Here is a 13,028-nt window from a genome sequence, read left to right as displayed (position 1 = left end):
GAGTGCTGTTATAGTAAAGTAAAGTACAGGACCTCAGCTAAACTAACAGACTGGTGTGTACACTGCCTCTTCGGAGGCAGCAAACTTAATTTCTGCAAGTGCCCAGTCAGAGGGACTGAACACAGCAGAGACACGTCTCCAGGGAACTTGGGTTCACTGATTGTTACCTGCAAGGCAAGGTTTAGACTGGAGGAGTTTGCTGGTGAGATGAACAGACTGGTGCGGCAGGGAGCTGTCTCATAGTGTAAGCTCCAGCAAAGTTCTCTCTTGCTAAGGCAGAGAGGTAACACAGCCGTTCTGAGTGCCCTGAGTAGAGCATCACAATGGGTTAAACACAGAATGTATCAGAGGCATGAATAAGAAAACATCCACAGCTATGTCTGCACGCAAAATAAAAAAAAAAGAAATTAACAGATTATAGTATAAATTCAACTACCTACACAAAACCAAAAATCTGCCCTCAGTTACACTGAACCAACCATGCTAACTTCAGTGGGATTGTAACCGAGGACCAGTCCTGGCTGACAGTCTGCAGAGATCCGCCAAATCTTTTCACAGATGGCCTTTTCCCTTCCAAATGGCAGAATTCAGTCCTCAGTATAATGGTTTGTAGAAATTAGTGACAAAATACAAAAGAAAAACCTAAATTTTTATTCATAAGACATTTGTGGCTCATCTGCAGTCACACCACATTTTCTTTTTGTTATACTGTAGTAAAAGTTCATTTTAAATCACTATTTCACAGCATCACCCCAGGCAGCATTAAAACCCTCATTAATTTCCCATTAGCACACTTCAATTAATATGTAATTGTTTTTAGCAATCACACTTATATTTGTAAATAAGAATTAATCTTGAACGTAATATTAAAAAAGGCCAGCTTCTAGTAATTCAATAGCTTAACAAAATTAATAATTTGAACCAAAATATTTTCTTTGTGCAAAGATATTGAGAGGCCAAGTCATATCAAAATATGTATCACGGTGGGTTACTCATACATGTACCCAAACCTACTGGGCTCAGAACTGGCTTTCATAATGTCCATACACAACTACTGCAATTCTCTATATTTAGGAATGAAGCTTCATGCCCTGAGATAGTTCCAGAGAACTCAGAATGCAGCAAGCCAACTTCTCAGCAACAGAGGTCACCAGGAACACATCACCCCAATTTGTTACTCTCAGTATGAACTTCCTGTTAAATTCAGAGTCCAGTTCCAGGTCACCATTTCAACACCCTGCATGGAACTGTTCCTAGCTATTTGAGCGATTGTCTCTCCACATGACCACCACTTCTTTGATATCTAAGTTCCACTGGAGCAGTAAATCAGCTGGCAAATAAGGGATGGCTGATGACCTCTGGAGTCAGAAACTTCAGAGGAGATGGACCTCACTGTCAGATGCAATGAGAATGAACAACAGCTTCCATGCTTTCACAGCTAAGCACAAAACCCACTTCTTATATCCTCACATTCATAGTTATATATATCTGGCTCAAACCAACTAAACAACAAAAAACAACCTCAACACCCAAGTCTTCTTGCTGGCAGGGAGAATGCAAGGTATAATTGTCATTTTTACTTATTGAAATTGCTCAGGTATTATGGTAATGGGACAATAGAAGACCCTAGGTAGATGGGGTAGATTTAACCAGGGCCAAAGGAAAACAAATAAAAATTGAAAACTAAGACAGAACCCCCAAGCAAAGAGAAGAAAGTAGCACAGGTTTTCAACAGCAGGGACTTCAATCCTTAGACTATATGTGCTTGTAGGACTAATATGATACACACACAATGTGTAATATACCATGGTGGCCTGCCAAAGAAGGAACTCCTAATGAGTGCAAACCAAATTTCACAAAAAGGTCAGCCTGCATTCTGAGTGCTCACATGACAACCTCTCAGGCCAGCGTACATGCTTTGCCAGGTGGGAGAGGTTTCAGTTCCATGGATTTCCTATTGGAATTGGAATTGTGCTTACTTTTCCAAAAAGAAGTACCTATTTTCCAGAGTGTATGCTTCCTTTGGACCCACGACTGCACTGAGAAGTGTTGACATAATATATTTAGATGTCTGTAAGATGTTTAAGTTGATTAAAAAACTAAAATATAAAATTAACATGGCACACATTAAAGGATTAAAAATTGGCTAATTGTAAAAAAAACAGGGAATCATCATTGAGTGGGTCTATCTCCAGTGGGGTTCCCTAGTGTAGCATCAAGAGCTGGTCCCTATTTTACATCTTTCTCAATGACCTGAAAGAAAACAAAATCATCACTGATAAAATTTGCAGATGACCATAAATTAGGGGAGTGGTAAATAATGAAGAGGATAGATTACTGATTGACAGCAATCAAGATCGCTTGGTAAGCTGAGCACAAGCAAAGAATATGTGTTTTAATATGGCTAAGTGAAAACATACATATCTGAAAACAAAGGATGTAGGTAATAATTACAGGGAGACCCTATCCTGGGAAGCAGTGACTCTGAAAGAAAGCTTGGGGGTCTTGGTGGATAATCAGCTGAACATGAGCTCCCAATGTGATGCTGTAGTGAAAAGAACAAATGTCATCCTGGGATTCATAAACAGGGGGATCTTTAGTGGAAATAGAGAGGTTATTTTACCTCTATATTTGGCACTGGTGCAATTTCTGCTGGAATGCTATGTCCAGTTCTGATGCCCACAATTCAAGAAGGATAGTGATAAATTGGAGAGGGTTCAGAAAAGAGAAGCGAGCATGATGACATTAGAAAACATGCCTTATAGTGATAGACTCAAGGAACTCAAGAAGATACATAGGGAACAAATATTTAATAATTAGCTCTTCAATCTAGCAGAGAAAGGTATAACAAGATCCAATGGCTGAAAGCTGAAGTGAGACAAATTCAGACTGGAAATAAGGCATACATTTTTAACAGTCAGAGTAATTAATCATGAGAACAATTTACCAACGTCATGGTGGATTCTCCATCACTGACAATTTTTAAATAAAGTTTGGATGTTTTTCTAAAAGATCTGCTCTAGAATTATTCTGAGGAAGTTCTATGGCCTGTGTTACATAGGAGATTAGACCAGATGATCATAATGGTCCCTTCAGCCTTCGAATCTATGGGAATGGTACAAGCACACCTCTTTTCTCATATCATTCAATTTTGATGACCATAAGGACTCTGACTTTCATGAAATATGTTGGGGAGGAAAGGAACAAATTAGCCAAATGGATTATAAACAATAACTATGTAAAATACTACAAACTATGGGCTATAAAATAACTATTTTTCTCTATATTTTCATAAGTCTAGTTAAGTTACCAATAAACAGCTAACAATCTGGTCAAATTCTATTTTATTGATCAAACAACAAGGTATGCTAGAACATAAATAAGGTTGCTGAGTTTGATATTCATGTGGGTTTTATGGCATTAAAATGGACACAATTTATGAAGAAAAATGATAACAAAGGACAGTCAGCAAGTTTAAGGGCAAAGAATTAAGCACTCTTCCATGAAGCAAAATCTCATGCATAAAGAATTTAATCATAGAAAAATAAATTTTAAAAAACAAACAAACAAAAACACAAGGGACTGAAGAACCCTCAATCCCAACTCACCATGCTGCCTACACTGCCATGCAATGTTGGACCATATCCAGCTCTACCCACAAACCCTACCCCCACCCTGCATGTTCCAATCCAGAGAGATGTCGTAGAGTTCTGCTCTGTGGCACTCAGGGTGATGCAGACTCTTGTTGTATTGCCTCTTTACCGACTGCCACCTCTCACATACAACTGAAATGCTTCACTCCTGCGACTTTGACCATTCTGGGGGTAGGTGGGGCAGGGAATTTGTTCTCAATATATTCAAATTACATGATATCAGATCATGCTTACTAAGATCTCAATCTGCAAACAAATACACATGAGCAACTTTACACACATGAATAGTGTCATTGTACTTAATGGCATCACTCATGTGCCTAAAGGTACTTGTGTGTTTGCAGGATTGGGTCCAAATATGAATTATTATGCATCTCACTGGGAGTCCTGAGTTCAGCCCCACCTGGGTGGAAGAACACAAGCAATCTTGAACAAACATTTTGTTGGTTGAAATTCTATTTGCTTCTCAATCAGTCAATGTTTAGAAAACCTGTGATTTTGGATTAGTCTCAACATAACTTTGATAAAAAATAATATTCAAGACACTGTAAAGTATTTGTTGTTAAAAGGAGATGTGTAATAACAAATGATCAGTTTAATATTGTCAGACTCACTAGATTATTATTTAATATTTATATTAAAGTAGTATCCAAAGGCCACAGCCAGATTTGTGTTGTTAAGGGACAATCTCTCACCAAAAAAGGGGATTATTGGAAGTTAAATTCCAAATTTGGAACATTGTACTGAGTCCAAATATGAAACAGAAATATTAAAATAATTCTTACTAAATGATATGACAATGATAGGAAATCTTTTTACAACAAATGCTAATAAAACACCTCTTCTAAAAATATACCTTCCACCAGTCAAAAAAGAAACTTCAATAATACTTTCAACTGTTGCATCAGTAGATTGCTACATTCAGCATAGCTGAAACATTGCTTTTGTATACCATAATTTTATTTTGAAATTGTAACTGTCTGCATACATTATGCTTCCCCAAAACTAGGTTGCTTAAAACAGTGGTAAAATTCACTTGCAAATGACTATGCCTCAATTTAAAATCTATTCTGGAACTGAAATTATATTCTTAAAAAACATCTTTTGGGGATGAAGAAAAGACAGTATCTAATAGAACACATAAGCTACATGGTACTTAATAGTATTTCAGTATTTGAAACTATACAGTTACTATGGCATAGTTTTTCCCAAAAACTTTAATACCTATGATGATATTCAGTGTAAGTGTCCTTTCAATCAAGTACCATATAGATCATTATAACGTGGCCTTTCCATGAACAACACATTATAGATAAGTAACTATTTAAAAGTTTGTTGTCTGAAATATTTTTACCATACAACATGTATGAAAAATGGACAATATAATTTGATAACTAGATGTTATATAAATAGATGTTATCCAAGCACAACTACAGGACTATACATTCCTAGGCAGTGCATCCCTTTTCTAGCTATAATCTTTACTCTCTCCGAAGTTCTCTAATCACATTAATTTTGTGCATACATGAAGGCAATTCTAGATAATATTAATTATATGGTATATTTTTCTCAAAACACTATTTTTTTAACTTCACTCAGAAAGTTAAGGTTTGCCAGACTTTGGGATAATATAAATCTGGAGGTGTATTATGGTTTACATTGCAAGTTGATGTAATCTGGGTGTAATGTGACTGTTTACCATGTGCAGCAAATCAGAAGACAACTAAACAACCAGTTTAAATGTCCACTAACATTAAAACTTGGGAAGGTTTACGATTCTTACCATTACCTCCTTTTTTTTCTTCTTCTTTTTTAGGGTTTTTACATAAATCCTCCTCTTAAGGTAACCAGCCATCCTGATATTATCAGGACTGTCCAAATATTAGGGGCTTTTAGTAGAATCCTATTCCCCCTCCCCAGGACCTTATTACCCCCAACGTGATTTTTCACACTTGCTATCTGGTCATCCTATCTCCTCTAGGGCCATGTACAATGATACAGCCATCCAAATCACCTGAACGCATTACAACAGCCAGTTCTCCAGAGGCAGTTACCAATACTTTTTGCATGGTTGTCACACTGCATATTTAATACAATCAAATAAAAAAAAATAGTGTGAGAGCAGGGGTATGCAATATATTCACTGTCTACCTACCCAGCCACTCGGAAACGGATAGTATTGCCGGTGGTAGCAATGGAATGGATTTATCCATGTTCCCTCGCACACGTAGGAGCTACCTAGTTTGGATAACATTCTAATCCAGTGGGAGTGTGTATTTGCATGCTCACGCATCCACACTACAGAGAATTGCATACGCCCAAACTACATTATTTACAGGGTCACTTGCTTCCCGAAAAGAAAGAGGAAAAGCTTAATAACAATCCAAGTTTTCACTCAATTAAATACGCAAGAGGAGCCCTTCCCCATCCTCCCAACAACATCACAGGACGGGTAGGAGCCGAACCCCGAGGGGAGCCCGGGGAAGCTGTGGCCGGAAAGGGGGGTGTAAGCAGGGTAAAGGGGCTGTACCTCCAGATCTGCCCGAGCTGCAGGATGTGGATGAGGGACTGCAGGAGCCAGATGCAGAAGGCGCAGGAGGCGGACCTGCTCTTGCCGGCCCTGCCGCCGCTGGTGCTGCTGCTGTTGCTGCTGTTGGTGGCCGTGGTGGCGTTGCTTTTGCTGGCGTTGGACGCCTGCCTCTGCGGCGTGCAGGGGCGAGGGGCGTCCATGTCCCCGGCCGCCGAGCCGCTGCTCACCAGCAGTTTGCTTTCGGCTGCCGGGCAGTGGCCAGCAGCTGCGGCGGCGGCGCTGTCCTCGGTGCTGAAGTCGTGCACGAACCAGCGGAAGCTGAACACCTGCACGGAGAGGGAGCCGAGCAGCACGAAGAAGAGGGTCAGCCCGAACCACCAGCGCTGGCCCCGCAGGTAGTAATCGACCGCCAGCCAGATGTCGGTGCCCACGTCGGCGAAGTACACGGCCAAGGCGGCCAGGATCCACAGGCAGTCCCACAGCGAGTAGCGCCGCTGCTCCCGGCCCAGCCGCAGGCACAGCGACGATGAGCCCCCGCCCGAGCCCCGGGAGCCGCCACCGCCACCTCTTCCCCCACCACCGCCGCCGCAGCAGCAGCTGGGGCCGCCGCCCGAGCCGTCCCCGCCGCTGCCGCTGCAGCAGCCGCCCCCCGGTGCCTCGTCGTCGCCGCCGCCCGGTACCGCGCCCGAGGGCAGCCCCGGGGCCAGCGCCTGCACCGAGCCCGAGTGGTCCGAGTTCTGCAGCGGCGTGAACGCCACCTCGCCGCCCTTCTTCATCTTCAGCCGCCCGTCCGACTTCGCGGCCATGATGCCTCCGCCCCGCCGCCGGGGAGAGCGCGCCTTTATCCCGCGCCTCCCCCTGCTCCTCCCCCGCCGCCGCCGCTCCGCTCCCCTGCCCGGCTACGGGCGCGGGCCGCCGGCTCCTCCCGGGGCCGCAGCGCCTGGAGCGCCGCCTGCCTGCGGGGAGCCACGCTCAGCCCCCGCGCCCCGCCACCCGCGCGCTCCGCCCGAGCCGGCAGCAGCCGCGGGACCGCTCCCCGGACCGGCGCATCCCTCCGCCCTCCGCCGCCGCCGCCGCCACCCAGCTGACTGACGCCGGGAAAGAGGATGACCTCATCCCTTCCTCCTCGCTGCCGCCGCCGCCCCCAGCACCAGCCGCGGCGCGCGGGCGGGGAGGGGGCGGGGCACCCAGCGCCGCGGGAGGCAGGGAGTGAAGGGGGGGCGCGGAAGGGGGAAGCTACCTGCCTGTCCGTGGGTGCGGGGACGGGGAGCGGCCAGAAACTGCGCTGGGGAGGGGCCACGGGGTGGATGGGGGGTCGCTGGGGATGGAGACGGGGGGGGTTAGGGCAGAGGAGTGGGGGGGGGTCGCTGGAGGAGGGCAGAGGTTGGGATGGAGGCGGGGGGTTCAGGCACGGGGTGGGTGGAGGATCACGGGGAAGGACAGGGGTTGGGATGGAAGATGGGGTTAGGGCACGGGCTGGATGGGGTCACTGGGGAAGGAAGGGGTTGGGATTGAGGCGGGGGTTAGGGCACGGGGTGGATGGGGGATCTTTGGGGTAGCAGGGGATGGGATGGAGGCGGGGGTGGATGGGGGATTACTGGGAGAGGCAGGGGTTGGGATGGAGGAGGGAGGTTAGGGCACGGGGTGGATGTGGGGTCACTGGGGAAGGTAGGGGTGGGATGGAGGCGGGGATGGATGAGGGATCACTGGGGAGGCAGGGGTTGGGATTGAGGCGGGGGTTAGGGCACGGGGTGGATGGGGGAATCTCTGGGGTAGCAGGGGTTGGGATGGAGGCGGAGTAGATGGGGGATCACTGGGGAGGCAGGGGTTGGGATTGAGGCGGGGGTTAGGGCACGGAGTGGATGGGGGATCTCTGGGGTAGCAGGGGTTGGGATGGAGGCGGAGTAGATGGGGGATCACTGGGGAGGCGGGGGTTAGGGCACGGGGTGGATGGGGGATCTTTGGGGTAGCAGGGTAGGGGTGGGATGGAGGCGGGGGTGGATGGGGGATCACTGGGGGAGGCAGGGGTGGGATGGAGGCGGGGATGGATGAGGGATCTCTGAGGTAGCAGGGGTTGGGATGGAGGAGGGAGGTTAGGGCACGGGGTGGGTGTGGGGTCACTGAGGAAGGTAGGGGTGGGATGGAGGCGGGGTAGATGGGGGATCACTGGGGAGGCAGGGGTTGGGATTGAAGCGGGGGTTAGGGCACGGGGTGGATGGGGGATCTCTGGGGTAGCAGGGGTTGGGATTGAGGCGGGGGTTCAGGTACGGGGTGGATGGGGGTGGGGGCCGGGGAGCGGCATTGCGGAGAGGAAGGGCGGCGGAGTGTGTGTGGGGGGTGTCTTTCAGAGAGCTCAAAGGCGCTGCAGCGCAGGGTGAGAGGTGTCGCTCTGGGAGCAGCCAGAAGGGGAAGCTGGGGGAGCGGGAGCTGCAGGGGGAGAGAAGGGGGCGCACGGGACGTAGCTGCCGGGAGGGGGCGCACTGCGCTTGGGAAGCAGGGGCCCGCGGGTGAGGGGAGCGGTGTGTGTGTGCAGCTACCTGTCCCCTTGCTGCTGGTTCCACCGTGCTGAGCGGGGAGAGCCCTGGCCAGGCTGCCCCGTTAGGTGCTGCTGTGTCACTTCGGCCCTTGGCGCGTGTGGCTGGGGATGGCGGGCGAGACTCCTCCCCTCCCCCCCGCAGCGGATGAGAGGGAAGGAAGGCTGGTGTCGTGGGGAGCTGCTCTGGAATCAGGTGGATGGGGCTGGTGCAGCAGGAATGACTGGGACACGAGAGAGCCAGGTGCTGGAAGCAGTGCCATAAACAAGTGAGAAGTGTCCTCCCCAAGACATTGCCCAGCCAGGCGTGACCGAGCATTTGTCGGGTTACCGGCTAACACCCCCCGCCAGCGCTCAGAGCAGAAAGCTGCGGCTGCTCCCTCCGATCCCGGGTAACTGGTTTGAAATCCCAGGTGGCAAAGCACAAAGCAATAATACGTCCCACACCCCCCGCAGGAGTTTTACCTCCGTTAACTTTGGCACATGTAAGAGCGAGCGGCGCCGCTCTTAAATTACACCGTGATTCACAGGTTGGCAGAGAGGCGCTCAGGGGAAGGTGCGGAGACACCGCTCTATCCCGCCACCCAGGCAGAGACATCACGGGATTAATGTCATGCACGAGGCCAATGCTTGAGGGAGTTCTCCTCCCCCCTTTCCACCCCCCCCCCCATTATTTCCGAGCCGAGTTTCCGCTGCTAAAATAAGGCTGGTTCCAGACCTGTGCAAACTATTAATTTTACCGATGTGCCTTTCACATAGAGTAGCACAGATGGCCACATGGCTGTACTTTTCATTTTACAACCAAAGCACTCCCGGCTAGGCTAGGGGATAGCACAAGCATGGGTTGAAATGGAAATCACTCCCTTGCCTATTCATTCAGCCCCAGAGCTCGCACTTTTTAGCCATCTAAAGCCTGGTCCCGGCTCTCCACAATGCTTTTCCGCTCCAGCAATCTCTCTCCCTTGGCACTCTAGCCAATTCAGCACTTCCTTTGCCAGTAAGCGCTGCTCACCTCCAAAAAAGGCCTTGCTGACTTGGCCATGCGACTGAGCTACAGCCCGACTCCTAAAACGCTTGGCTGTTCGTTATACTGTTATTCTCAGTGCAACAGCATCACATTGCTTTAATTGCTTCGCACGCAAAGGTGGCAGCAGTTGCTTGGTTAAGTTACATCTGATTAATCGTATTTCGCTAAAAACAACAGTTCAGTCACATAACGATCTGATAAACAGATAAACAGGGCTCAGTTAAACAAGCAACACCTGGAGATAACTATGGCATAAGAGCTCTGAACTCTGCATGGGGAAGGGGGAGTTGGGAAAGGAAGGACAATTCTGTTCTGTTACACTTGTAACTCGTCTGACATCAATGGGGGTGTACAAGTGAAGGTCAACATTTGGCATTCCTGGTTTATTTAATGGTCATTTTTGTGTGTGATATATTATAATAACTATATTTTCACTTTCTAAATAAAGCAGCCAAAAATTTAATCGTATTGATAGAAAAATCCCAATAGAAACGTTAATGAAAACATGATGGGGAATTCCAGTGGTACAATCTGCTGCTTAACACAACCCTTTCCAATCCAGGAATGAAGTGGAACCATTTATACTGACAAATAAAAATACACATTAGCTATGCCTTCAAACTCTTAATCGAAGGATGAGTATAAAGAAGAGCTTTTGGTTCTACAGACAACCGTTATGCATAAAATCTCTGAAAACAGACAATGTCTATGAAGAGACTGTTAAGGGCTATATAACTGAGCACTTAAAAATCAAGAAATTATAAGGTTATGATTGCCGCACTTAATATCAACCTTGCCCCCCTTGTACATATGCATTACAATACAGTCTTTAATGACAGGATCACATAATGTTTCTCAAATAATGTACACTTGCTCTGCAAGGACCTGATTTTAATTTCTAGTCACTCTTGAATCCTACACTGATTTCATTCTCATAATTGTCCAGCATACGGTTATTCCTTAGATTTATGTAAATTCGTTTCTTTCTAAAGATATCTAGTTTAATAATTTACTTACTGGGCACCTATGTGGTATACAATGTATCCACTAGATTCCCATGTCAGGGGATAATGCAATTAACTATGTAGCCTGTTAAGCTACCATATATGTCAGCAGATTGTCATTGTTACTCTATTATACTTGCACTATAATAAAATCGGTTTAATGTGGACTTTTAATGTGACTTTAATTGACTGTGTTTGGCATATACAGAGTAGTACACAGTACCACAAATGCTACAAACGTATCTATGAGATTACATTGCGATATATTATTTGAAACATAGCAAGCAATCAACAACCTCTTTAGGGCCCAGCTGGTGCTCCCAATCCAGGCACAGAACCGGGCTTGGATGCCTGTACAGCAGCATTCACTCCTTTCATAGACCCTTGAGACTGAGAGATCTTTCTGCTGGTTTGTGGTCCACCAGAGGGCTGGAGTTGTGGAGGGGATGCATAATATCCCCATTAGGCCTTGCAGTGGATATTGTAAAGCGAGGACTGTATTAATGTATCTGCCTATCCTCTCCTGGATCCCCAGAAGCCGCTGGAGCTAGGCAACTGAGAGACATGGAAGGTGGAGTGAGGTGGCTGCTGGGATCCAGAGCCACTGCTAGTTTACAGAGCTTGGCATCCTCCATCAGGTTTGAGGGCAACTTTCCATGGGGAGAACCTTCCCAATGGGGCCTTGAAGGACAATCTCTGAATAAAGGTTGCAGGGTCAGGGCATGTAAAGAGATCATCTATTTAGATTATCAAGTTTAAAATATTGTAATTAGGAATAACTTGATCCCCTCCCACCTCAGTTTAGAGCTCGTATGTGGTTTATGAATCCTGCCAAAGAGAGCCAAAATTAGTCCAAAATCTGTTTTGACTTGTCCATTTATGTAACCAGTTCTTTTCTAATAGGTTTCATTTTCTAGTTATTGCATCAGCACCTAGCTGAATATTTTCTAATTTGCGTTTCTGTATAAATTAAGTGGCTGCCTGGATCTACCATACAATGTTGTGTGTTTCGTGGAATTTTGCATAACAGCAATTTCTTATAAGTTTATTACCAATAGTTTTCTGTATTTACATCATAAAGGTCCAACTTTTCTCCCCATGGCTTCAAAAGGGGCTTGGACTTGGACTCTAAGGCCTGGTCTACACTATGACTTTAATTCGGATTTAGCAGCGTTAAATCGAATTAACCCTGCACCCGTCCACACAACGAAGCCATTTATTTCGAAATAAAGGGCTCTTAAAATCGATTTCTGTACTCCACCCTGACGAGCAGAGTAGCGCCAAAATCCATATTGTCATTTCGAATTAGGGTTAGTGTGGCCGCAATTCGATGGTATTGGCCTCCGGGAGCTATCCCACAGTGCACCATTGTGACCGCTCTGGACAGCAATCTGAACTCGGATGCACTGGCCAGGTAGACAGGAAAAGCCCCGCGAACATTTGAATTTTATTTCCTGTTTGCCCAGCGTGGAGAGCACAGGTGACCACAGAGAGCTCATCAGCACAGGTAACCATGCAGGCCGATAATCGAAAAAGAACACCAGCATGGACTGTATGGGAGGTACTGGATCTGATCGCTATATGGGGAGAGGTTTCAGTGCTAGCAGAACTTCATTCGAAAAGACGAAATGCCAAAATTTTTGAAAAAATCTCCAAGGCCATGATGGAGAGAGGCCACAATAGGGATTCAGATCAGTGCCACGTGAAAGTCAAGGAGCTCAGATAAGCCTAGCAAAAAACAAAGGAGGCAAACGGTCGCCCTGGGTCAGAGCCGCGGACATGCCGCTTCTACGCCAAGCTGCATGCAGTTCTAGGGGGGGTCGCCACCACTACCGCACCTCTGACCGTGGATTCCGAGGTGGGGATAATCTCATCAGCTACACCTGAGGATTCTGCGGATGGGGAAGAGGAGGAGGAGGAGGAGGAGGACAACGAGCTCGCGGAGAGCACCCAGCACTCCGTTCCCCCCAACAGCCAGGATCTTTTTCTCAGCCTGACTGAAGTACCCTCCCAACCCTCTCAAGCCAATATCCAAGACCATGACCCCATGGAAGGGACCTCAGGTGAGTTTACCTTTTAAAATATAAAACTTGTTTTAAAAGCGTTTTTTAATGATTACTTTGCCCTGAGGACTTGGGATGCATTCGCGGCCAGTACAGCTACTGGAAAAGTCTGTTAACGTGTCTGGGGATGGAGCGGAAATCCTCCAGGGACGTCTCCATGAAGCTCTCCTGAAGGTACTCTAAAAGCCTTGCCACAAGGTTTCTGGGCAGTGCAGCCT

At 47.1% G+C, this 13,028-nt stretch overlaps 1 protein-coding gene across 1 annotated transcript in view; it reads right to left on the bottom strand.

The window, feature by feature from the left end:
• Nucleotides 1-7,273, bottom strand: part of XKR4 (XK related 4) — a 271,741-nt gene extending 264,468 nt beyond the window's left edge. The window contains exon 1 of the mRNA XM_008170790.3: nucleotides 6,184-7,273. Coding sequence (XP_008169012.1) covers nucleotides 6,184-6,989 — 806 coding nt within the window. The 5' untranslated portion in view covers nucleotides 6,990-7,273. The remainder of the gene's footprint in view (nucleotides 1-6,183) is intronic.
• Nucleotides 7,274-13,028: the final 5,755 nt, after the last annotated feature.

The sequence above is a fragment of the Chrysemys picta genome, chromosome 2 (assembly GCF_011386835.1).
Source record: "Chrysemys picta bellii isolate R12L10 chromosome 2, ASM1138683v2, whole genome shotgun sequence".
Lineage (NCBI taxonomy): Eukaryota > Metazoa > Chordata > Testudines > Emydidae > Chrysemys > Chrysemys picta.
The sequence above is the reverse complement of the archived record's forward strand: the minus strand, read 5'-3'. Positions and strand labels throughout refer to the sequence as shown.